The sequence below is a fragment of the Aptenodytes forsteri genome, unplaced genomic scaffold (genome assembly GCF_000699145.1).
Source record: "Aptenodytes forsteri isolate BGI_AS27 unplaced genomic scaffold, ASM69914v1 Scaffold38, whole genome shotgun sequence".
NCBI lineage: Eukaryota > Metazoa > Chordata > Aves > Sphenisciformes > Spheniscidae > Aptenodytes > Aptenodytes forsteri.
This window is the reverse complement of record NW_008795704.1, coordinates 330,327-356,099: the sequence shown is the minus strand read 5'-3', so window position 1 is coordinate 356,099 and position 25,773 is coordinate 330,327. Positions and strand designations below refer to the sequence as shown.

The following is a 25,773-nucleotide window of genomic DNA, read 5'->3' as shown; positions in this document are numbered from 1 at the left end:
GTTGAGTCACCATCCCTGGAAGTATTTAAAAGACGTGTAGATGAGGCGATTAGGGACATGGTTTAATGGGCACGGTGGTGTTGGGTTGATGGTTGGACTCGATCTTAGAGGTCTTTTCCAACCTTAATGATTCTATGATACCAAAATTGCAGCCTAATACTGCACGGCATTTTTAAAGTCTCAAAACCAGGTTTAACTTCCATTAGAGCAAGACTCCTCAGGGGAACTGAACTATGTCCTAGGAGCATAAGGGTATCAACCGATGAAGTCCCTGCCAGTACAACAGTTGTGCTGAGGGCGGTATCAAGTCTGTCAGCACTACTAAGTGGTTATTAAGAGCATTAAGAGTACACCAGCCACCTTAGTGAAGGTTTTGATGGCATTTCCTTGCACACGCGTATCAAATCCCCTACTCGTTCACATCTAATGAGGTTAGAATTTTCTGACAAATCTTCAGTACTCATCAAGTATAGAGACTCTCCAAGGTCTGAGGTGAGGTGCATCAGCTGTGCAAGTATTGAAGTCTGGCACACGTTGACTTTCACATTTCAGAAAAATTGTTAAACACAAGGGCATGAACTAAATTTTCTTGAACCTCCAAATGAAAAGATTTTACTAAAAAATGGAAGCCACCGATTCAGAAAGACTCATACTCAAGAAAGAGACACACTTCAGATGTTCAAATTATGAGCTGCAAGTACAAAGAATTAACTTAAGCTATTCCATGCCTCATGCCCTTGGAGTGGTCTAGGTCAGGAAACAAACTTTATTAAAAATAACCTTTTGCAGGCACTTCACATAAAATAACATGGACAGACAGGCATATCTGAAGGAGGAAACTGGCACCTTCAGAGGAAGTTGTTTACAGTAAGTGTTTGCAGGGCACAAGTCACAGTAGGGGATGACATACTTCAACAGCAAACTAAGTGATTATGCAGAGAAAGAGAAGGGACAACAAAAAAAAGCCTATCTCAAGGTTAATGCATATGAATGTGGAATGTGGTTCTACTCCTTTTTTTATTACAGCAATCAACAAGTAACTAGCTGCCAAAAATTTTAACAGATACTACACCACATTCAATTTCCAAGTGATAAATTTGATAAACATCTCAATTTGAACTGTCAAAAACTTAAGCAACTCTTTCCTGCAAGACAGACTTTGAGAAGTCATCTGCAGCCTATGCTCAAAAAGCTTGTTTTAAGCTTATGTATCCACATACATTTCTGCAGGTCTTGATTCTCCTCTTTAACAATGGCTGCAGGTGGCTCTATAATGCACCTGCAGAGCTGAGGGCAGAAATGCCTGCATCTCCTACATTCCAGGGGGACACAAAAACCAACTGCCTTATTCTCTGTGAGGACAATTCTTTCAGTAAAGACCAAACAGCAGCAATACTCATGGAGATAAGTATTATAACATGGGGCTGGGGGAAGAGCTGTTTCATCATAATGATCTCGTAGCATTTCCTGATAAATTAAACAGAAGACGTATTGCCTGAATGCATCCAGTAGCCATTTAAGTCTGTGTCATTCTGTTCAGAGCAGTAAGACATATCTAAAATACAAGCTAGGCAATGGTAGTTCCTTCCCCTCTGTTCAATGAAGAGCCACTACAGAATTGAGAGAGATATCTGTCAAATTTGCCACTGCAAAGGTAAGATCCTTCTTAAGGAAAGGGAGAGACAGGACAGATCAGTTCCACATTAACCTTTTCAGCTCACTCAAGTTTTGAAGCCAATGCCAAGTGGCACAATTTACATTTCAGAGGCTGAAATTTCAGAGTCTCCACTTCAGTGCAAAGTAATTATACTTAAATTGTTCCTTCCTGTGTCCCAACAACGTGGTCATTGAAGACCACTTACATCCATCTTTTATGTGTCAAAATTCTAACTTTTAAGCACTACAAGGAAAAGGCTTTCCTACTGTTCTGAATATTGCATAATTTCCTAGAACTTCAGGAGCAGTAAGTATTTTCACTTTAAATCTAGCCAACAGTACACCCCACCATTTATTTATTTTTAATTTAATGTGTAGCAGAAACAGTAAGGAGTCCCGGAACTCCAAAATAAAACTTACTTTGGATAAGGACTTAAGTGTGATAAAGCTTCTAAAGCAAGAGTATCTCCAAGCCTATGGACTAACAAGACTCATGATTTCTAAAGTCTTATCTGTTAGAAATGGCCACCTTTTCTTAAGCACTAAAACCTATCTAATATAGTGAAGTATTAAGGAAAAGAAAGGACATTTGTACCAAAAGGTTAAATAATTTAAATATATTCACTTTGAACAGAAGAATTTTTGCTCACAAAAGGATTGTAGAGATGAAAAGTAAACCCACCATGTACCATACTTAATTATGTATTCAAAAGCCTTCACTCTCACCAAGCAGTACATCCTGAAAAGCATTTTAAAAAGGTGACATAAAAGTGTTCAGTAGACATGGAGAAACTCTTACTTAGCAGGCTGTCTTCCTATACATGCCATTAAGAACAGAAGAGATGCTTGCGAAAAGACAGGAGAACAGAACACAAAATGCAACAGTATAAGCTCATAAACCCCATTAACTCTACTTTGGAATGTGTGGTACCCCCACAACAAAAAGTAGAAGAATTACGAACACACTGAGTTAAAAACCAAGTGGCACTCAATATCAGACATATAACTGATAAATAATGACACCACTTTTCTTCATCAAGAAAAAAACTTTACTGTAGCTCCACAGTAGCAGGCTTTGACAGTGAAGGTGACTTGAAAACTTTACTGTCCGCCTTCCACCTTGATGAGCTGTTCAACAGCTGTCAGCACAACGCAGGGGCTATTTGCAGGGATATGCTATGAAGCACATCATTGAAACAATCCAGGTTAAAAGTATCCATCCACAAATGGGGAATGAAAGGAGTGGGGGCTTAAAATAAGCAAATACAGTTACAACTCAACACCATAAAGAATAACCTGCCAGCGCAGCCAGCCAAGATGATGACATCAAACCAACAGTGTGCACTTGGGGGAAAGGATAAATGAAAGGGTCAAGATGTTGAGTCACTAGTCAGTTCATTCAAGCCAATCACAGGAAAACAACTTCTCAAACCAAAATAATTATGCAGTTACAAAAAGCAGAATAGAAGTCTGTTTATGGAAAAAGCACATGACACACAAGAAGCCTATTTTGATCACTGTGCAGTTGTTAGCAGCTACTCTTCGTAAAGCGCTCGTCTCAGTTTTGTTTCTCAAGGCAGCACTTCAGTTTCATTTAAGCTGCACGCAAAGCATAATACACACAAGCGGGCACATCCTAGTGCATTTAAAGAAAAAAAATCTTCCTCTACTTAACCATATGTTATGCCTTTGCATTATTTAAAGTTGCAGAAGTATTTGGAGTATAGAAGTTTACATGTAGTAGCAGTATGTTAAGTTACACTTATCTTGTTAGGAACAGGCAGTAGCACCTCAAATGAAAAAAATGTTTGCTGGCCACATTAGGAAAAGCAGACATGAAGCAAAGTAAGGCTAGATATATTCTGCTTAGTGAGCTGTAGCTCAGTGAACAACTTGTAAGACTTCGAAATTCTTAATTAAACAGAATATTAATGAAAGATCAAATGCAAAGACAAAAAACGCCAGGGAATTCAGCAAAGACAGCTGGATTTTATAAAACAGACTCAATCAGAATACAAGAGAGATGACAATTTTTATGGACCTGCAGTACAAGGAGAAGTCAGTCCACAAGCACAAAGTTTGGACAGGTTATCAACAACAACACTGCAGTTCACAGCTAGACCTAGACTGTCACTCTGATGTTATGCAAGACGCTAGGAAGAAAGCACTTCAGAGAATAAGACAGTGAAGCAGAAGTTAATGTGATTCTGAAGACTGCAAAGCAGTTGTAACTTAAGAATTGATCCCCCCAACCATTAGGTTTTTATCCCTTTCCACTACCCATCAGTTATGTGAGGATATTTTTCAAGTACAGCTGTAGCCATTGCATTTGTTAAATACTAGGACTTTTTTTCCCCCCACAGGTCCAGCAATGAGAACTGTAAATACTACAGAAACTGGTACTGGATTTCTGGCTAAGTATACTCTTGAAGTCAGACCATGAAATGTAAAGACCAAGTAAGAAACAGGAGGGAACTGGAGTTACCCAGACTGTTTCTTTAATACAGAAAAGGACAAAAGTCTTCGAACAATACTATTTAGATATTCGTCAAGCCGGGGGGGGGGGGGGGGGGGGGGGGGGGGGGGAAGAGATCAGAGACTCAGGGAATTGTATTTTTGAAAAAAGAACAGAGGTTTAATACTCAAGTGAATTGTTACAAAGGAATAAAAGAAGCTGCGTAGTCAGTTCATTACAGAACATGATCTATATTTCTAGATGAGGGAATTTCTTCAGTTTTATCTTCTCTAAAACATGCTTACACATATTCTGCTTCTTCTCCACAAAGAAACATGCTAAGATGGAGCCCTAAAGCAACTCCTTAAGCCCAAAAGAAAATCGATTTCTGCTCTTTCCTGCCTGCTGCTGTTTTAAAAAAAAAAAAAATCAGCAACATACTTACACAATGAACCAGCTGTGGTCCGTCCTCTTTTTGACCTTTCTTGATTAGCTTTTTCAGAAGCCAAAGAAGCTCTGGTTTGAATATTTCTTTTTACAGGGTTCTGCTGTGATTCTGCAGCCTTCTCCACTCCATGCAAGTATTTCATGTGATAATGCAATAACTTGGCTTTGCGGAAGGATTTTGAACAGTCCAAGAACTTGCATCTAAACTTGTGATCTTGATCAACAGTTGCAGCTTTTTTTGATGCAAGAAAATCTGCTCTCCTACAAGGTTTTGTTACTGTAAGAACAAAACAGATAAATTCCCCCATGCATTTGCTATATTTATCAAACAGTTTCCTAAACTTAAAACAACAAAAAAAGTTAAGAAATGGGCATGCATTCAAACATGTCAGCTGTGAAATGCTAAAAATAAAATTTTAATGCTGTATCTGCCTTTAAGATCAATAGCTTTTAAGGGAAAACTCTGCCCTACTGTGTGCTTAAAAATTGACACCAGGGTTCCTATGAATGAGTTACTGTCAGAAAAACGACATTTTGCTTCTATGAGTTCCTTGCCCAACAGCTAATATCACTGTATATAGTGCTACTATAGATACGAGACTGAATTACACAGAGATTGTGTATTTTAGTCAGAACACTGAAGATTATGTTCTATCAAGTATTTATTTAATTGTTTATAACTGTTTACACCTTTGGTGAAAGCACTTTCCAAGGAAAACAGTTCTGCTTCTTTGCTTATAACTATTTTGCTACCTGCTTTCTGGATGCCTTGTCCTACCACCAAAAGTCTGGTTACTTTCAAGAACAATGGAAGCAGTATGTCAGAACTATATTTTTCAAGTAAAATTGAAGTTTATTTCAATTTTCAAGTAGCAATGAGAAAAATGAAACTACACAAAAGGAAAATTGCTTTTATCTGTTAAAAAATGTCCCCTATGAGCTACAATTAATTAGTTTCTCAAAAAAAGCAAGGGAAGTCTTCAGACTCAAATGTAAGAACGTTTTAAGGCATCTGTTTTACAGAGCACTGCTGTGCAACCCAGGGCTATACCTAAACTTGACCTGGTAAATGCCTATTTCTTCTTCCAGCATTTCAGAAACTTTTAATTCATGTTTTTGCTAAGAAATACACAAAAGAAACTTTTTGAACTAAGAGTAAATCAGATTACTGTCACCAGTATCTATCTGTACCCAATACAACAGAGGACAGGTAGAAATTTGGGAACACACAGATATAGAGATCCATCACTAATACGCACACAGCATCAAAAAATCCCTCACCAACTAGAGGACAATGGAAAGGAGCTGTCGTTTTTACAATACAATTTTTCCATTTGTTTTGCCAGTACTAAAATATAATTTCCATATTTACAAGTATTTTCAAACTTGGAGGATTAAGAAAGAAGTGTTTAAAGCTAAGACCCAGACCTAGCAACAATGATGCAAAACTGAAGGTATGCAGCACATGAATGAAAACTAAGGCATTATATTAGAAGTAGTTGAAAACAAGGAACACAAAAGGACCCAGAAATATTACAAACAAGAATAAGTACAGAAAGAGTAAGACTTTCCACAAGTACACATATGCAGGAACGCATAGAATGGGAGTGTCAAAGGTAGCGTCAACACAATCTTGGTGTAAGAACACAGGACAGCTTGTTCAGAAATTTTTAGCATGTAGCAACAAAAATGCTGAGTGTTACTGAGCTGCATACTTAAAGGTTATGTCATAGTGAAGAAAAGCATCCTAGATAGCTGTATCTGAAGCATACTCAGTTTTTAAGTATGATGTTATGACAAAGAAACAAAACCTGAAGTCATTCATAGAGAAAAAACAAGTAATGATACTATGGAGGCTGATGTACAGGGAAGGTTTAAGTAGTCATATGCACATCAGACTGATTAAAAGAAAGAATATTCAGTTAATTTTGAGAAGAAAATAGTAAAAATGAAGACATTGCTTTTGACTGTTTCACAAAGATAATGACAAGGAAAAAAAGACAGACCTTAATGTGGCTATGCCAAAACAACATCCTGACAGGGATGCTGCTTCAAGCAATTATGGTAATAAGACTAACAAAGCCAGACAATTGGATCACACTTGCAGAATGACAAAGTTTGCCAATACCAAAATCGAAATATACCCACCATATATGCACCATCAAAAGCTGCATTCATAAAGAATTAAAAATATTTCAGGAACGGTCAATGAAATGGCCTGTGGGTTTAGTGAAAGCAAGTGCAGAAAAGTTCTCTTGTCTATAAAGCTAAAAAACAGCATTCAGGACAATGAAAGAGAACTTGTTTCTATTTAATAAGTTCTCCCATCTTCATGTTAATTAACTGCAGCAGAAGAGGGTAATGGGGTCCAAAGATTTAGCCAAAAAAATATTACAAATATGATAAGGGAAACTATTATACCATCACACAACTGTCATGATGAGGCCCTGTATCCAAGTTCAGAGCACTTCCCCTCCACTGAGATGGACAAATTCTTGAGAAGATACAGGGAATGGCTTCTAACTGATCAGCTACAAGTTAGAAGAGGAACACAGGATCACATTAGCTGAAGTTTAGAAACATAAGTAATAAAGACACGGGGTAAGGGCAATGAAAGAAGACAAAAAACTTACTGCAACATGCAAAAGGAATCGATTCAGAGTAAAACCCACAGACAATCCCACACAGTTTGAAACAAAGTTTAAATTATTACCATCACCACCACATTTGGGGGCATTTTCCTTCCTTACAAGTAACACAATAGAACTCCCTGCTGCCAGGGCGCAGCAGGAAGCTGATGCCCAACTCTGCCACCCAGGAGAGCCTCTGAAGAGCCTGTGCTCCCAGCCAAACGCTCTGAAGCTGACTCATTACACCAGCATCTAAAAGGGGGAACTTCCATCCTTACACACATATATACAATTTTTGCTCACAACACATGGTACTAAAACTGGTTTCTATGGAGAGAAAGTTTTGCTGTATTAGCTTCAGATTTTCAGGCACTTGCCTTTTCAGAGGAGCTTGGTGGGTGTTTTCTCTTGAGTACAGAAGAAAGTTAATGATAGACCTACCACCTGCTATTTCTTCCATGTTTATAATCAAAATTAAAACTCCTCACCTGGCATTCAATTAGCCATTACAATATTAAGCACAGAGACTCAAGGTCAAACAACAGTGTCTCCTTTAACTTTCACTACAGAGAAAAAACATCCCTTCAGCATTCAAGTCAGCAACCCCTCTCACTTCTTACTGTGCTGTATTATCCAAGGTTCAAGCTAAGACCACGTTTAGCAGTAAGTTTACAGTAAAATGTCACCATGTGAAGTTTCTGAGTCCACAAGAGGCTCCCCCCCAATTCTTTGTTTGAATTGACTCCTGCTGAAACAGGAATGTTTGGTAGCAGCACAGTATCTTGACTGAAGGTCTGCCATCCTGAGGCATCTTCTGCAACGCATTGGTAAGCTATGCCAGAAAGCCAACAGTGCACGTAACACTTAACATTTTCCCCCAAATAAAGTTGGCCTTGCTGCAGTTTCTAGCCATTAGATCTTCACAAACAATTGCCTGTTAAACTGATGAGACTTCTAGTCTCTATTTCCTGGTCTCCACAGAAATATTAAGTGAAGACCAAATTATTCCTTTACCTGCTGTTAAACTAAACACATCGAGTCTTTCTAGAACATATGCTCTCCGGTGCTTCCACCTTTATTATTTTCAAGATTATTTTGTTTGTTACCATTACCCTTCTCGAACTGCAGACATAAATTTTATGTATCCCAGGGGTAACTGCACAGGTGATTCTGGATAGCGATGACAAGACCTCATTTCTCCCATTTCCATCTATTCACACAAATGTAAAGTTGACCTGTAGGGGTCTAGTGTTACCGGTTCCGCACAGTCAGTCTCAAAATTTGAAGAACCATTTTGGAGCCAGTGCTTGCTTGGGAATACATCTATTCTCATAACACTCTACATTTTAAATACAGCCTTCTACTTAGCCCAGCTGACACTTCTTACACTGTGCTTTGGATCACTTCCCACCATTGGGCTAGCTTCCTCATTAATTACCTATTTCTTTGGTCTTATTTCTTCTGAAATCTTGTGTTGTTTTTCTTGAGCTCACCAAAAGTGTTCCTGTTCATCATTTTAGCACCCAAACTATGTTTCTTCCTTTATTTTCAAAAACCTCGGTCTTTCAAGATCTCAGATGTGAAACAAAGAACACCTTGCCCAATTGCTCTTCTCAAATTACTTTAGGTAAGGACAGCATCCAAGCATTTCCAGTGTGTCCAGAATCCACTCAACTAGATAAAGTAGATGCTTGGTGTAATAAATAGACAACAGCATCAGTAATCACAGATCATTACATGTTCACAGAGTTGTGATTTTTGAGCCTGAAACATTACTTGACACTGCAAGAACTACTCAAGACAGTATTTCATCTGATCCTCCACTCACCATTTTCTCCCTGTGCTGGCACTAAATTTGTAACAATAAAAACAGGGAGGTCTATACTGCACAAAAAGCTTATAGGTGTGCAGTGCACTACTGTGCAAACCTCAACATACCTTTAGAGGGGGCTAGCAGCTGGGTGGACATAAAGGCTTTATCTGCACTTTGAGGTGTAACTGAAACACTGTGTCCAGATCATGGTGTCTAGCTGTAAGGAACTTTCTTAAGCAGGCAAGGCAGGATGGACTTCTTTATGTACTATGTTGTTAGGCTTAAAATGACAACTTTTACACTACCTTGAAGGAATCAAAGCCTACCTAGGTAAGCTGCAGGATACACAGCTGCGCTCTCAAACTGTGAGAAATGCAAAGACATTATGCTTCTCCTTAACTGAAACCCAAAGCTAAAAGTGACAAAATTAGAAAAACATGTGGTTAAGTATAAGGCAAATGGAATCCCTGATGTATGCCTATGCAAATAAAAAAGTAATCTTAAGAGTTCTGGGAAATACAACTACAAACATGATAGCAGATCTGTGCAAAGCAAAGGCAGCTCACCTCTAAAGTTAATTTAGTTTGTAAGAGTAAAGTCACACGAACAGCTGTAGAGTGCTTCTAAGCCTGTTTTCACATATATGAAAGAGCTTTAAACTGGCTGCAAGAAATTGCCAACAGACTGTCACCTGTTTTTTTGAAAGACAACTTGATTTACCTAAATCCTAATCACCAATTCTGGTCCCTAAACATTAGAGGAGCCAAAAAAACCAGCAGAATAGGATTTTCATCCTCTAGTACGTGTAATTAATCAGAATTTTGCTGAAAATTTTAAGAAAGGAACTTAAGTTTTGACCAGCAATGCTATATTGCCCTTTCAGAACACATTACAGACATACACATTTCAAAACATAACAAGCATATAAACAGTCCAAATTGTATTTGCTGTTACAAATGTCTGCAACTACTATAAATCTGAATAATCTACCAACCAGTGACTGGGAAAACACTCTTTAAAAAGAGCTTTTGTCCTTAAAAAATCCTGATATTCAAATGCTATAAAAATCATGTTCTTCCTATACATCATGCAGGTTACAACCAGTACTACCAGGGTGCATCACTCACCCATGCCAAAACAACACTAAACACAACACACTGAAGAAAGTCAAGGTTATTAATTTTATTATGTTTTGTAGCATTTTCCTACAGGAAGAGAATGAATTCCCATCAAATGACTGGACTTAAAGCCTACAGACAAATAAAGACAGTTATTACTTGGTTACAATGTTGCACTTATTCCAAGTACGAGCAGTTATCTTTGACCTTAACTTCCATGCTTTATTTTGTGGGAATCTCGTACAAAGAAATACCCCTTTTTTCCACCCGCACCACCTACTCTGACAATATACTTCTCTCCCCTTTCCAAACCCCAAATCTCTTTAATACATTTGGCAGTCTGAGAATACAACTGCTTGACATACAGTTATTAGTATTTGGAGACATGTCCAAATGTTCCCTTGATAATTACCCACGAAATAAGTTAACTCAGCTTTCAGCCTCCAACACCAGTTATTTTTAGGACAGCATGCTCAGACTCTTTCACAAGCCGCCCCCAAGAGCAGGAAGCCACTGGCGATTTTCTGAGATGTTTTTAGATCCCACACCAACGGGCCTCTGTCATGCTGCTGTGCACACATGCTACTACCAGGTGAAAGCTCAAGCCTTACTGTTCCCCCTTCAGGCAGCTTATCGGCACTGGAGTGTACATACAGACACGATCTCACGAGTAAGACAGAAGCACATACAGGAAAACATAAACCCACTTTTAACTACAGAAGATTTATCCATAATAGGATCTATGGATTTTAAAACTCTTATATCAACGAACCACTCGTTAATAACATTTTTCATGTTGGTTAAGTATGAAAACATGTAATTTTTGTACTTGGATTTCAGGTGACAGTATTAATTCAAAAAGACCCTGTACAGTTCTTATTTCCCATCCTTAAGAGTCTTCTCCAATAAAAACACCTGCTTGCCAGGTGGATGCCTGGCATTTCTAATGTTAAATGAGATGGCTTTAATTAAATGAAACAAACTCCACGTTCGGAAGTGTGGATTTTCAGACACCACCACAGTGCTGAACTTCAAGTCAGAATTCAATATGAGTGCATATTCCTGAATTAACTTTAATCCAGATCACTCAAGTACTGACAGAAGTGCCAGTGTCAAGAGTGCACAAGCTATACCAGAGGCTTTGGGTAGGTAAGTGAACCAAGTCATGTTCCCACAGCTTTACGCCTTGTATCCAATTAAGCAAGCTCCGGAGAAGTCCACATCCCGCACATCACATCAGTGTGACTGACAACACACACGTAGGTATTATACATTCAGCTGGAATTCTCCCCAGTTTAAGCCCAAATTACAAATGCTCAGCAATATATACATTAGGAAGTCGGAGGGAAGTGCTAATAACAGCAAAAGATATCCAAAGGGATCACAGTTTTTTGAACTCCCAATGGTTCAGTTGCACACCAGCAACGAATACACAGAGAAGTAACATTTTTACACAACCAAGTCTGTATTGTCTAGTTGTTCTTTCATAGTCACTAGAAGTGATTTGTTTGCTGTAACCCCTAACACATACTGCTGAGTACATACTAGCTCTCACTACATTATAGCCCGGAACTCAGATCCCCAAACTTCCCTTTTTTAAAAGAAAGAAGCCTTCTCTGAAGATGACCATACAGCTATGACAACACCCCAGTTCACGTACCCCAGTAAAAATTTTTAACACACCTTTGATTTCATAGTTACTTGAAACTAAGACATTGTGAAACACCCTGAAAAGCTTTGCATCCTAAATGAGTACTTAAGTTGGAAAACAGATGCCCTTGCAGGAGGCATTTTTTAAAACAGTATTTGACCATTAACCCCAAAGCTTTGTGATTACACTTTTACAGTACCAAGTAAAATCTTATTTTTTAGAATATTCTGTGACTATTTCTGGAATATTTTACAAAGGCAATGGCAGCAGATGCCTTCTTAATACTGCATTAACTGTTTGGAAGAACATCTGTAACCATTAACACAGTTTTTCCATACTGTTAACATGGTATGCTCTTTCAAAAAGCCAAGATTTACCATTCTCCGAATTCTCAGACCTTATCAAACAAAGTTGTGGTTTATCAATCTGCAGTTCAATGAGTACCTCCAAAAGATTATACAAAAGATAAGCGTCATCTTAAAAATGCTGCACTTCAAACTGAAAATTTGCAGGAATTTACAAAATAAAAGGCTAAATGGTTGCCAGTTAAAAAACACACTTTAAGAAATGCAGTAAGTTTGTCATGCAAGATCACTGAAATTAAAAAGCATTTTATCATATTGTTTTCCTACATAAAGCATGTCCAAAAGGTGACTGTATCCACTGTAGTGGAAAGCTTTGCCATACCTTCTCTTCTATTAAATAGTTTGTCAGAGGCTGAAAAGTGAGCCTTTTCAGACATACTAAAAATTCTTTCCATTTTCAAAACTGCTACGATCTGCTATATCTCTTAGAAGAGCTGTCTAAGGTGCAAGTCCTGCACGCTTCACCTCAGAGCAATTCAGTTCACTGTACCTGTTTGGAGCCATGCCTGTACCTGCACACCTTCTCACGTGCCTAAGACTGGAGTCACAACAGCCACCACTCTTTCTGCTTGCCTGAAGCACAAGATTCCAACAGGATCAAGAAGCATCACTGCTTTTTAGCATTTCTTTCCACTCTCAGTGACACACGTGTCTGCAGTCTTTCTGTTAAGAACTCCAGGAACATCTTCCAGAGATCCAATGAAGGAGGAAAAAAAAAATTAACGCTCCTTTGCTGCTACAGCAGACAGCCCCTCCTGCCATCTGCAAAAGCTACTCCAGGGTGAAAATTTGCAAACAGGACATGGCTGTTCATCTTAAAATCACATTCAAGGATGCCTGTTCGGTTTCAAGGGCACCCTGGAGGAGAGTAACTTTAAATTCCAAAGGAAAGAGCTACAAAGCACAGCACTAGCTGCTAACATTGCTGGCGCTGCAAACTTCTAATAGACACAGTACCAGTTTAGCTAATCCGGACGGCAGACTATTAGAGCAGTACCTGACAAGCGCCTGTGAGGAGCTTCACCAATTGTAAGCACATGAACTTAAGGAAACCAGTGATGTTACACTGCAATTACTCAGAGGAAGTATTTAAAGTTTAAAGTGTACATTAAATTAGTTCTACCTGCTACAAAAGAGGGAGGAACAAATTCATAGCCACTGGAAGGAGCAACACTTTTTACATCCTTACTTTGCTTTGAATACTTGCAGGCATGCGTCAATAGCTCATGTACTCAGAGCTACTACAGAGAGTAATGGCATTTCCTTGTATCAGAGAGATTAACGTTCTGTTCAGGTACAACAACCAAACAGTCGTTTTGCCTTCATGAGTCAAAACAAGCTACAACCCATCAGTTAAAAAAAAAGTTAAACCCAAAAGTACTTTACAGACCGAAAAGGACATAGCAGCCTGACTAGCAAAAAGAATCCACAGCCACTCTGTATCTTCTGAACTCACTGCCAGAATGTAGGGAAAGAAAGGCATGGCCCCAACACACATCAGCTTGAAAAGACTCTGGATATACCATAGTTAGAATACAGGTGGATATATCATCAGCCTGGTTAGGAAGGAGAGCAAGATCAAGAGAGCTCTAATTTTTAAATAGTAAAAGACCATTTACACATCAAATCTGAGGTAAGGAAAAGAGGTAAATTCCTTCCCGCACTGAAGGTGCACATCAGTGGCAAAGGGAGAGGACATTTCATTTGTACAGTTACACAAGAGTGGGTGAAAGAGGACATGTGCAAGCAGGAGGGTAAATTTGGAATAACCAACAAACAGGATGAAAGCTAGCACATACAGATTACTCTAGCAATACTGAGCAACTGTAAATCCCTTTAGGTGCTCTGTTCCACTTAAAATTAAGCTTCTTTGATAGAGCATAAACTAGGGAATTTGTAGTTCAAGTTTCCCCAGTTAGCTGCAGATCCGAGTATTAAAGTTACGAGAAATAATCGCAGGACAGCACTATGTTTTGGCACAGTCTACTATCTGTATAGGAAATTTTAATTTGAAAAAGCAAGGTAAGTACACTCCCCAGCTAAGAGAAAATAGAATATATACATTATTAAGACAGACACCGAAATGTTTGAAGTATTTCATAAATTTGCACTAAAACCTCTAAATAGTCTAGGGCTTAAGTATAACAGAAGCCAAAAGATAAGGATATAGAAATGCATGATCAGGATTCCAAACATCAATGCTACCACACCCCTGCAGCACAGAAATGACAAATAGAACCTGATCTTTTAAGATGTTAGTCCAACTTAATCCAGAATTACAAACATTAAATTATAACCTGAAAACAAGCATTTGTTAATTTCATCATTCACCTGCAAAAGATATTACACCCAGTCATTTAAAAATTACGATTGCTGTCAATCTCCAAAGCATAAGATCAAAACTGAGTCCATAAGGAATAAAAATATGCATTTTCCCCCATGGTTAACATTGCAAGAACGCACAATTTTTGTCAGTGACACTCATACAAGCACGAAACACCAGGCATCAGTTGCCTTAAGAAAGGCATCAATATTAAATATGAAATCAAAATTTGAACCTGTAGCAGCAGAAGGTTCTTGAGTTCTGACAGTAACAGGGGAAGACTCAGTGTCTTCAACTTTTTCTTCCTGTAAACTGGCATCTGTACTGAGTGCTGTGCTATGTGATGTGTTTCCAGGAGATCCTTGTTCACTGAAACTTTGGTCAGATTCAACAGGAATTTCTAACTGGACTAGAATGGAGGAAAAAGTTTTCATTGAGTAAAATGCACACAAAAGCATATTCCAGAACACTGATGTGTGTGTTCATCACATTGCAGTGGAGACAAACATCCATTCATGTTCAGACTGCTTGCTGTTGTATTAAGACAAAGTTAAGTTTTTACAAAACAGCTACTTGTAGCAACCCACTAAATTTAGAGCTGCTTAGAAACACACAGGCTGCTAACTCTTTACAGGCTAAAATGGGACAGGCCTCCTCAAACCATTATCAGACCCTCCCCTGAAAGGGAAAGGCAGTGAAGCACAGGGCAGAAAAAGGGAGCATTATCTCCACCCAGTCTAAGAATAAAAGCATCCCGCTTAGTGTTTTTAGTGTTCAACAGGAGGATTAAACTGTAAATTTAGCATTTGGGTTACTTCTTCAATCTAAAAGTGTTAAAACTTTGTAATTACCTCATTTTCACAAGCATAACCTGCATCCCTTAAAAAAAAAAAAAGGAAAACAAAAAACCCCACAACATTTCCTTTAAGTTATTTTACAACCTATGGAGCTCTCTTTTTGCAAGGCCAGTTATCCCTCTACTGGAAAAGCTCCCACCATGCAAGGGAAATGCTAGGGTTACTGACAGGGAGGGAGTCAAAAGCAAAATGCAATCAGGGCAGCAGAGAGAGATATAAACTTTCCTTGAGTCTTCTCTGCACTGCTGATGAAATCAGGTTTTAATTGCAGATAGAGAGCCTGCAGGTTATGCAAGTGAAAAATATAGTGCTTGCAACAACAACTAGATGACTGCCATGCCACCACGAATCCAGAGTATACCAGGAAGCTGTTTACCCTTCTCAGATTCCTTTTGGTTAGATACTGCATCTTTCAAAGGCTGAATTTCTGTTGACACTGTAACATGATCTGTATTTAAAATCTCATGGCTAATACTAGATGAGAGTCTTGAAGATCGTCTCCTGATCTGGTCTCTTTCAGGGTTATCTGAAGAGCTCTTCAATTTTTCCTGAGCTGGAATAGACAAATTTAATGGTACCATGCAGTTACAGGATTACTAAATAGCTCACAAGCAAACTTTAAAGACCTCCCCTCTCAGTGACAATTGAAAGTGTGCTTAAGGACTGAGGTTAATAGCAAAAGCTAAACAGCCCTGGTAATTAGACCTCTCTGCAAAAGCTATAATCATATTAACAGTTATAAATAAGCGTAAAAATAGAGCAAAAGCCTATCTTATAGAGGTCTCAACTTTTTCTTTTAGTAACAGATTTGAAGTAAGACTACAGATCAGTATCTTACCGGTAAAATATTGCTTTAAACAGCAACCATCCCACAGACCTAAGTAATACCAGAAGTTAGACGAGACAATTCAGACACACAAACAACTTTGACCCTAAGCTGGGTAATGTATGCGCACTGAAGTTTTAAGACCTTGTGGTCTTAAGGGAAAGACAGCCTTCTTCAGATCTTCATCTCCTTGTTCATGATACTACTACAGAGAATATAATTTTCTTTCCTCATCAACACACTCAAGTTCTTCAACATCACTACAGTATACCAAGATAAAGTAGAAGCTTTAGACTGCAGTGACATGAATATTTATCTAGTATTAAAGTTTCTTTGCTAAGCAATGTGGTAGATCCTCCATCTAGTAACTAAAGAGTTTCTACAACTAGAAAAAGGCTTTTATAACCTTCTATGTATTGGAGGCAATATAATCACTGCTTCCCCCCTATGCCTATGAACTTCCGCATCAAGACTCACAGCTTGTGGCTCCTTTATCCAAACCCAGCTTCCAAGATTTAGGAGGGAATTTCAGCATGATTATGCTACATATGAATGGCCAATTTAAGAAAAACAGGTGCTGCATTTCAGCCATTTCATGTATCACAGTTCAAGGTTAATACTTTTTTTTTTCCCCCCTCCACTTAAGCTTCAAGAACTTGTATGTACAAATATTATGAGAGTTGAATACCAAAAAATACTTACACAAGTTTTTTTCAATCCTGGGACGCTTTGATGGAACTTCACCTCCTTTAGGTATTTTCCGACGTCTCAACTCCAAAGTTATGGGCTGCAGCGTCTGAGAACTTGGCTCTACATATTTGGAGAACAAAAATTGACTGGAAACGATGCTGCAAAACTCTTTAAAACATAAATTCCCAAGCCTCACAACTTAAAATACTGGACTAGCATAAATACAGTTTCACCTGGCTTTCTGAAGTCTATATACTAGCATTTAATCCTACTGCAGACGTTTTATATTTTATGAAGATTACTTGCCTAAATCCAATCTCTGACCACACCACCGAAGCTCCAAACCTGACTAACAAGTATGTTGCTCTCAGCTGTCCTAACCAAGCCTGAACAAACATGAGTTTAAACTTTTTTTTAAAGTTTCTAGAGACTTAGGCTGTGAAAGAGCAAAATACTTTTCATTCCTTTAGGTAAGTTTAGAAGCGTTCTGACATATGGCCTAAACATTTAAGTTTAGCTACATACCTGTTGGAGGTGTTATCGGTGGTCTTCCACGTTTTCGTTTAGTTTCTTTTGCGTTTTCCTGTGGACTCTTTACATTGTCATTCTCAGGCTTCTTCTCAATTTGTGTATCTACTGAATATTCCATATCATTCTCTGATATATTCTCTTTATCTTCTTTTCCATTCTTAGATATATTCTTTTCTGAGACCTTGCCTTTTTCTGAGATGACTATCAATTTTCCTTCTTTATCAGGTTGCTTAACTCTTTTCTCAGTCCTTAATGTCTTTTCATCCTTGTCTTTCTTTGCATTACCTGTTGCTTTCCTCTGTTCTTTAAATTTCTCCCGCTTTTCAGGAGATGATGGAATTTCATTACCTCTTTCCTTAGGCTTAGCATTACCCACAATATTCTAGAATAAAGAGAATGACATATGAGAACTACCTTATTGCAATCTGGAAGTCGTGTCCCCCCCCCTTTGTATTTAGCAGACTTGCATCCTTGTCCAATTTTTCAAAGGATAAAAGCATATAACTCTATTGCAACCCACAGATTAAAACGTAGGGGCACTTGAACTATTCAAGGACCCATGCAGCTTCAACAGGACAGCGCAACAGATTCACTCTCTTCACAACTCAATGGTATAAGAGATTTGCTGCTTCTTCGTCCTCATGTGCAGGTTAGGTCCATACTAGCTTGCACAGTACTACTTAAAGCCTGCTTGGGACACTGAAGAAAGACTGGGAGTCAAGAGCACAGAAAAGGGCAAACAGCTCAATCATTTGGATGCAAAAACTGTCTTCCTTTCACGGAAGTGTCTCATTCAAAATAGACCAGTATTTAGCTTGTAATTATCAATGCTACTGAAACATGCTAAGTAAAGAGTAATGTAAAGCAATTGCAAACACCAACTTCATCAGGAACCACACAATGTTAAAATTTACACATCTAAATTTAAAAACAAAACTTTAAATTTCGTCTTTCTAAAATTTGTGTTCGGCATGAGAGGACATGAAAATCCTTAATAGTCCCTGGCCAGCAAGCTACTGATACAATATTCAACTGTAATCTCATTTCCCCATAGTTCTTATATAGTCACACCAAACCAAGAAGAACATCCCTGTATCAACAGGTCACTGCTACTCAATGTCCTTTCCATTTTGTGATCAGGTTTCATATTAACACCACCGGGGGGGGATGCTGATTTTTGGTTTTTTCCCCTTCCAATGATCCTGCCACAGGCTGCCCCAGGACTTCTCTCCTCTGATAAACAGAAACCTTCCAACTTTGTGCCTGGATTAATAATTTATATTTGGTCGTGTGTCAACACTGCCTTTAGTTGAACTAACTTCCCTCTTCCTGTTGCCTAATACCTCAAAGCATTAAAGAGCAACAACACTCCCTTCCAGACATCGTTCTGCAAGGCACAACAAGCTTAAACTTTGAACAAGGATCAGAGGACAAGAAAGGCTAAGTACCTCTTGATACCTCTTTGGGGAAAGAAAGCCGAACAGCTGATTTGAATTAGACAAAATTCTGAGAATACACTTAAGACTATCTCCTTGTACTACACTACATCTTGCCTCTTCCCACCCCAATCTTCCTACCTATATGTGGCTTATATGAACTGATACTTTTTAAGATTGCCATTTTCAGACCACAGTCCTAAGAAGTAATCTTGATGCAATAAAATGGTGAATATGCAATTTGCTCCACCCTCTATGATATCATTTCAACCCCATACTTGGCACAGAGGTGATTAAAAAAAATGACTTTTTAAAAATGCAAGATCAAATTTTCATGAAAACAGCTAGGAAAAGGGGAAGAAAGTCTTTCACCTTCTTGGTGTCTGAGCACCACTTTTACCAGGCATCATAAAAATCTGTCTTCTGTAAATTCCTTAAATGCCACAGCTATGGGAGAAGCTTCAGCGGAAACTCAAACATTAGTAAAAAAAACTCAAAAAACAACCCTCAGACATTAGGTTTCATCAGTTGTGCTGCTCATAGAACCATCCGATTTGAATCAAGTATGTGGTACTGGAACACACGTAACCATCTTAATTAAGTTATTCTTAAGAAACGGAGCCATAAAAACAGTATGTCTGAATTACCTCTTGATGTTACTGAACTCTTAAAAGCTGTGTCCGCTTGCATAAGTACATTCACACTGTGCAGGTCATTAGCATTTTACCATCATTGTTCAATATAGCACGTTACACCCTCTACATAGGGACAGAGTAACACTGTCATTAAAGAAAAGACGACCAGCTTACATTGCTCCCTTCAGAACTCTGGTGGTTTCGGGGCTTTTTTTTTTTTTACGGAACAGCTAAGATATGAGCCATGTGTGTCTTCACGGCTACAGTCTCTCCTACCGATGAACAGGAACAAGACACTTTCCTTCCACTGCCAGCATGCTGCTACATTAGTGCTGTATCTGAATCTACACACACCTTAAGTAACTTACATTCACAACTGAATCTTGAGCTCTCCAGTGGCTCAGGTATTTTTTTAAACTTTACTTCTGATTGTGTAAACAGAGCTCACTAGGAAATTCTCCCCTTATGCTTTTTTTATGCTAAAGGACAGAACACGATGTTCTAGCGTAACTTATCTCTTGAGTTAAGAGAAATCTTCCCAGCCAGTGGTTAAAGGGAGAAGAAAACTTAAATTCCTTTCAAAACTCCCTAAAGGAGAGAGGAGAGAAAATATTTTGCCTTTCTTATGCAGAATATTTCTTAAGATTGTTCAACTTCATGTATTTAAGGTTAAATATGGTATAAATATTTCTTATGGTAATGAAAATTCTTCAGGTAGTTCCCTTTTGAGTATTAGTCAACCCCCAACCAGGCACAATTATTACCATTTGAAAACTATTAAGAGCACTTTGTGGCAAATCTGAAATAGTTTTCTCTCCCAGCCTGGCAGATACACAAATCTGGAGACCTCCAAGGAATGGCATGCCTCTTCACAACAGTGGCAGATTTAAATTGTACCCATTAACATTCATTATCGGAATCTGTATTTAAGACTTGTGTTGGGGGGAGGTTTCTTTGTTCAAACTTAAGTTCCAGAAAACTAAAAGCAGAAGGTGTGACTAAAAACACAGGCTACAGCTACCACACAGGAACATGTGGCAAGATCTCAAACTTAAAACCATTCCTGTAATGAAAATTATTCTGAAGCAGGTACTTAAGAAGCTGTAACCAAGTTACACAGGACTAGAACTTGTCAGCCTTTCCTACAAAGTGCCTGCACATGAAAACTGAAGTACAACGCAGCACTTCTTTCTTCTCACCATGAGCAGGACAGGATTTTTTTTTTGTTGGTTTGTTGGGGGTTTTTTTGTTTGTTTTTTTGTTTTTTTAGAATGGCTCACTACTACTTTCCATCATGAGCTGAAGGTTGCATCCACAGCACTGAGCAGGCGAAGGGTTGGCAGAATAGCCAAACCATAGAAGCAGAACGTGGTTTAGTAAAAAAAAGCTTATCTTCTCAAAGTTGTGAGGTGAAAGATGACTAGACAGCTTTCTTAAGTCTCAAGACAATCAAGTAGTTACTTTGGGAAAGAAGTTTCTGTCCACTCCATAGTTCCCATCCCTTAAATTTAAACTAATCTCAAACAGATGAAACAACCAAAGTGTGTTTCAATAACCTACCACTAGCTTTAGTATGTACATTCTGAATTTTTCAATGATTTTTTAGAAAACTGTTCTATCTATATGCCTATTGACTTCTTTAGCTCAAGAGGTGCATTCATGAGAACATGAACCTGAGAGCTTTGCAAATCATTCCATGAAGATTTGCATAACCTTTTCATTTTAACAGATTTTATTTCAGATGTATTGCATGTTAGCAGTAGAGAATTTTCATTCATTTCATATTTTATAATTCATCAAATCTAGCCACCTGAACTGTTAATTTTAGAATACAGTAGTAGCATGAACACAAGACTTACCTGATCTTTGGAAAAAGCTTTGACATGAATGTTTTTGACAGTCTGAACTACACCATCATAAAACTTCACAGTGTATGTACCTAAAAGTTGAAAATAAAGCATAAGAGTTTAAAGATCAGAAGTTATTTAACAGAGCATCCGCTAACAGCTCCAATACTCTCCAATACTCCAATCCAATAACAGCTGCGTATTTAGCTCTAGATAAAAGCTGCCTTATCTGTGGTTCTTAAAAACTTCAACAGCAGAGGTCTTATCACAGGCCAGGTAAGGGAGAAACAGTGAAGCTACCAAAAATAATTATGGTAAGCATAAAGGTGCATGTCTAAGCATAGAGTTGCTCCTCAGATATACTTTCCTCGCAAAACCCCACAATATTTTTGGTGGAATACACCAATAAATAATTACACAGACTTTTTCTCCTTGATCTTACAACATATAGTCAATCTAAAGAAAGCACAGCACAAGAACAAGTCCTTCATGGTTACTTACTGATATCCAAAAAGGAGAAGTATGGCTGTGCTTCCCCCGCCCCCCCCAATTTGTTAAGGGTTTTTGCAGCTCTGACACTAGTTTTACTGCAGTTACATGCATCTCTTGACAATACACTTCAGAAGAAACAAGTTTTCCCAAACATATACTTAAAGCAATTACTGCCTGGATATCCCAGCAGAAAGCTCTTTTTTCTCATGGAAAGAATAAGAGGTTTGGTTAAAAAAGCTGATGGCAGACCAAAACATATAATTGAAAATAAAACTTTTCACAGTTGTTTTCTGTCTGTTGTACTCTCTCTCCACCTAAGCAAAAAGGTTAGAATATAATTAAAAATTCATTACTAACAAGCATGACAATCAAAAGTGATTCTTACCATCTTTGTTAACAGAAGTAACTTTGGCTGGATAGAAGCGACAGTCAGACCAGCATGCCAATACCTGATCATTTATATGAAATCCCTACAAGACAGTAGTTAAAAGTGTTTTCATCTGAGAATTACTGAAACATACCACTTCATTGAAACATGATTCAAAATGATTAGTTTTCCAATATTTAAAATAAATCATAAGACTTATACAGCAGGCAACACAGCAACAGTGAAGCATTTTAATGGTCATAATTCATACAACTGCACATAAAACTGTTACGTACTCAAATGTCCTCTATTTTCTACTTACTGCACAACCTTCTTCCTCATGTAATCCTTCTTTTCTTAACTGTATCTTCTCTAAGGGACGCAAATAAGGACTGTCCCAACAAAACCATTCATCATATCTATGGTTCCAGCGTTTGAAATGGATAAGTACTTTTCCTTCTTCATAATCAATTTCTTCAATGTGAGCTGGATACCTGGTCAAAAGGTAGATTAAAATATTTCAATTAAGAACAAGGTAGGCTGTCTCAGACACTTAACTACAGTACAAAACATTACACAAATGGGGCCTTCTGCATGATCACAAGCAAAATATCTGAAGATCTGCTTGATCAGGTGTGATGGGGAGCTGAGTTACTATACCTAACAACCTTTGGTTTCTACAATCTTAATATTATTTGATGTATCACTTGTATAAGCAATAAAGATGCTACAAAATGACTAAGAGCTCAGCACAGGACGAATCCCAAAACCGAACAGCAAAGGCAAGCATTGGCTGCAGGACAACTAAGGAGTTCTTAGTCCAGGGTGGGAAAAATGTAACTAGAGGTCAAAAAGTCAGAAAAACCTTCCCTACACCTAGAAATTTCACATACACACAAAAACGATAGCTTCAGCTCTCTCTTACCAAGAATAACACCTGAAGGTCAATACACTTGCTTCTCTCAGAGATATCCATCAACACGCATCACGAATCATCTTCCCAGTGTAACAGCAAAAGTCTAGCAGGCACACTAAACCTAATTTAAGTTTTAGATTCTCAAAGTTAAATTTCATCTGCAAAGTCCTGGGACTTTTAAATAAAACTCTCAGTATATGAGAAGTACAGGTATCTGAGACTAGTCAAATCCAGTTGTTTCTAATCAGGAAGACCTTACAAACTATGCATTTCTTTAATTGCATTGGTAATTTGTAACTTCAGTAAGTATTTCAGAATCATAGCATATTTCACTATCCCAACTGAAGGTAACATCCCAAGTATTGATGTTTTCCCCTCCACAATAAGAGCGCCAGGAGAAAATCTTCACTTGTCGGTGTTATTTGTAACTTGTTTCACTTATTTGTGGAAGAAAGGCAAGGCCCCACTGAATTCTTGAACGAAGGGCTGAAGAAAAAAACCCAAATCCACAAGTATTCTTTACCTGATAAATCACACTTAAAAAGATAGAACAAGGGGTAGAAAGAAATAGCATCTGAAAAGGATCAAGCCTGATGCTAAAAATAAAACCCAGACATGTCAGAATTAAGACTTAAATGCAACAGACTACCATTCGACAAGCCTACACAGATGAAAAAAAGCTACCTACAACTGAAATTCTTCAGCAGATCTGAGACACGTCCAGTCATGACTTTTTCAGAGAGCTACAAATAGGCCATGCTAGAGACTCGCACCACAACCACAGACTAAGGCCCTGCCTAACACTCGATGCCACATGCCTCAAGCTGTGCCATTACTTCATCCCAATATATTATCAAAACACATGCAGCAAAGGCTGTGGAAGAGAGGAAGACAAATGGGAGATACTTATGGCAGGGACATCTCTAAGGTTACCATCTTCCTAGGAAGGAAGTAACTTCCTTCGTGTGACAGTCAACATTTCATATTTTGGTAACCCCAAACGCTGCCCTGCACAGGTTCATGAGGGGGCAATATTCAGAGTCTTTCCACATATAACAACATAGTTCTATTAAACATAGTTTATTCTTAAATATCTCAGCAACTGCTTATCACTAAGTACAGGTAATGACAAAAATCACTATCCAGCTCCCTGCAAAGTGCAGCAAAAACGGGCATAGGAATTCCCAGGTTCTCTCAAGAAGAGACTAGCCAGAAGGATGCTTTTGCCATCAAGACTGCAATGGGCCTAGGGCTTGTCCAGATTCTCAAAGATCAGGAGGGAAGCTGATAAAAATGATGGACTACAGGCTCAACATTAAGCTAACAATCCAGTCCATGCAGATAACCATCTCGGGTGAACACGCTCAATCCACTAACTTTCTCTCACTGGGGAGAGACAAGCCCAACTGACAAGAGCCAACTAACTCTGTGATGCAAGACTGTTCCCTGCTTCACACCCAGTAAAAGGAGAAACCTTCTCCACCACAAGAACCGTCACCCCAGAACCATGCACCAGTATCATCTGCACCTATCCCACCTCACCTTCTAAAGATTCCCTGATAGGGGAGAGATGCTGATTTATCATCAGAAACAGCAAAAACATACCTGACAATAAGACCAAATTTCAGCCTGGTTGAGAGCCAGCACGGGTGAACTGGAGCTCTCAGCCAGCTCCTGGATAACATGCTGCAAAGTCTGAACAAATCTTCTTTTTCTGAAGCAACCAACATCAGCAAACATATGTTCAGTGCTCTTGACTAGAACAGTAAACCTATCAGAAGCTGTGCCAGATCTGTCCGTGGACTTTGACAGCCCTCTTCCTGATACCACCTTCCTTTCAGATGCAAAACACAGTGCTGGCAACTTCGAAAGGTTCATAAGTTCTCAACAGCTCTGAGCACCACACATTGACAGTGCAAGCTTCCTTCCTTCAACTTCTGTCCCCTAGCCTTCAAAGCATTGAGCAAGCATGCCAAGAAGAGAAGTAATACAGCATATCCATACACATGCACCAAAAAGCCTGTGAACATGCCAAGGGGTAGAGGTAACTTATTCAGACTTGTTTATCAAGAAAACATACTATGGGAAGATACACAAAGTGAAAGGCCAATAGCAGAAGCCTGGCTAAGGCCTGAAAGAAGAGTACAACTGCCACGTGTCCAGGGATGGTCCAACACATCCTCCCCCAAACCACAAAGGAAGCATTTAGCTGACTCTGTGGGTCTTCAAGACAGCTGACTGATCCTGGGTAAGAAATCCCCAGCTGGTACCAATTTGAATATTTATCTAACACACTGCAAAAAAACAGGCTGAAATCAGATGTAACTTCTTGCAATATATTGGGAGGCCAAAACAAGTAGTTCTCCAGCTCAATTCAAAAGGAATTATGAGCTTGTACCTTTCAAGGCCTTTATGTACTGGCTAAACAGTAAGGGAAAACCTCCAAGATGCTCAAACTACTGGCATTAGTTTTGATAAAAACCCAAGTGGCAATCAAAAGCTCAAACAGCCTAACTCTCAACAGACAGGGGTTAGGCATGATGGGCAACTTCAGACTACTGCTGTCAGAGCACAGCAAACAATATGAAAATGGGTTTGTTGTAGACACAAGTGTAAAACCATCCTCTTCTGTGAGGAGGTAAATATCTGGAAATTCAGAATCAGGGTGCTGACTGAAGGAGTTCCTATCTCAGTCCTGGACTAGTTTGTCTCCCTTCT

The 25,773-nt window shown here is 38.6% G+C and overlaps 1 protein-coding gene across 6 annotated transcripts in view; it reads right to left on the bottom strand.

Moving 5' to 3' along the window:
- The window catches only part of PHF20 (PHD finger protein 20), a 77,688-nt gene that overhangs the window by 36,170 nt on the left and 15,745 nt on the right, over nucleotides 1–25,773 (bottom strand). For 5 of the 6 annotated variants that reach the window (XM_019473123.1, XM_019473124.1, XM_019473127.1 and 2 more), the window contains 8 exons: nucleotides 22,462–22,633; nucleotides 22,158–22,242; nucleotides 21,293–21,372; nucleotides 17,357–17,744; nucleotides 16,844–16,951; nucleotides 15,692–15,868; nucleotides 14,694–14,867; nucleotides 4,557–4,835 (listed from right to left, as the gene is read on the bottom strand). In XM_019473123.1, coding sequence (XP_019328668.1) covers nucleotides 4,557–4,835; nucleotides 14,694–14,867; nucleotides 15,692–15,868; nucleotides 16,844–16,951; nucleotides 17,357–17,744; nucleotides 21,293–21,372; nucleotides 22,158–22,242; nucleotides 22,462–22,633 — 1,463 coding nt within the window. The remainder of the gene's footprint in view (nucleotides 1–4,556; nucleotides 4,836–14,693; nucleotides 14,868–15,691; nucleotides 15,869–16,843; nucleotides 16,952–17,356; nucleotides 17,745–21,292; nucleotides 21,373–22,157; nucleotides 22,243–22,461; nucleotides 22,634–25,773) is intronic. The other variant, XM_019473126.1, reaches the window with a different exon arrangement.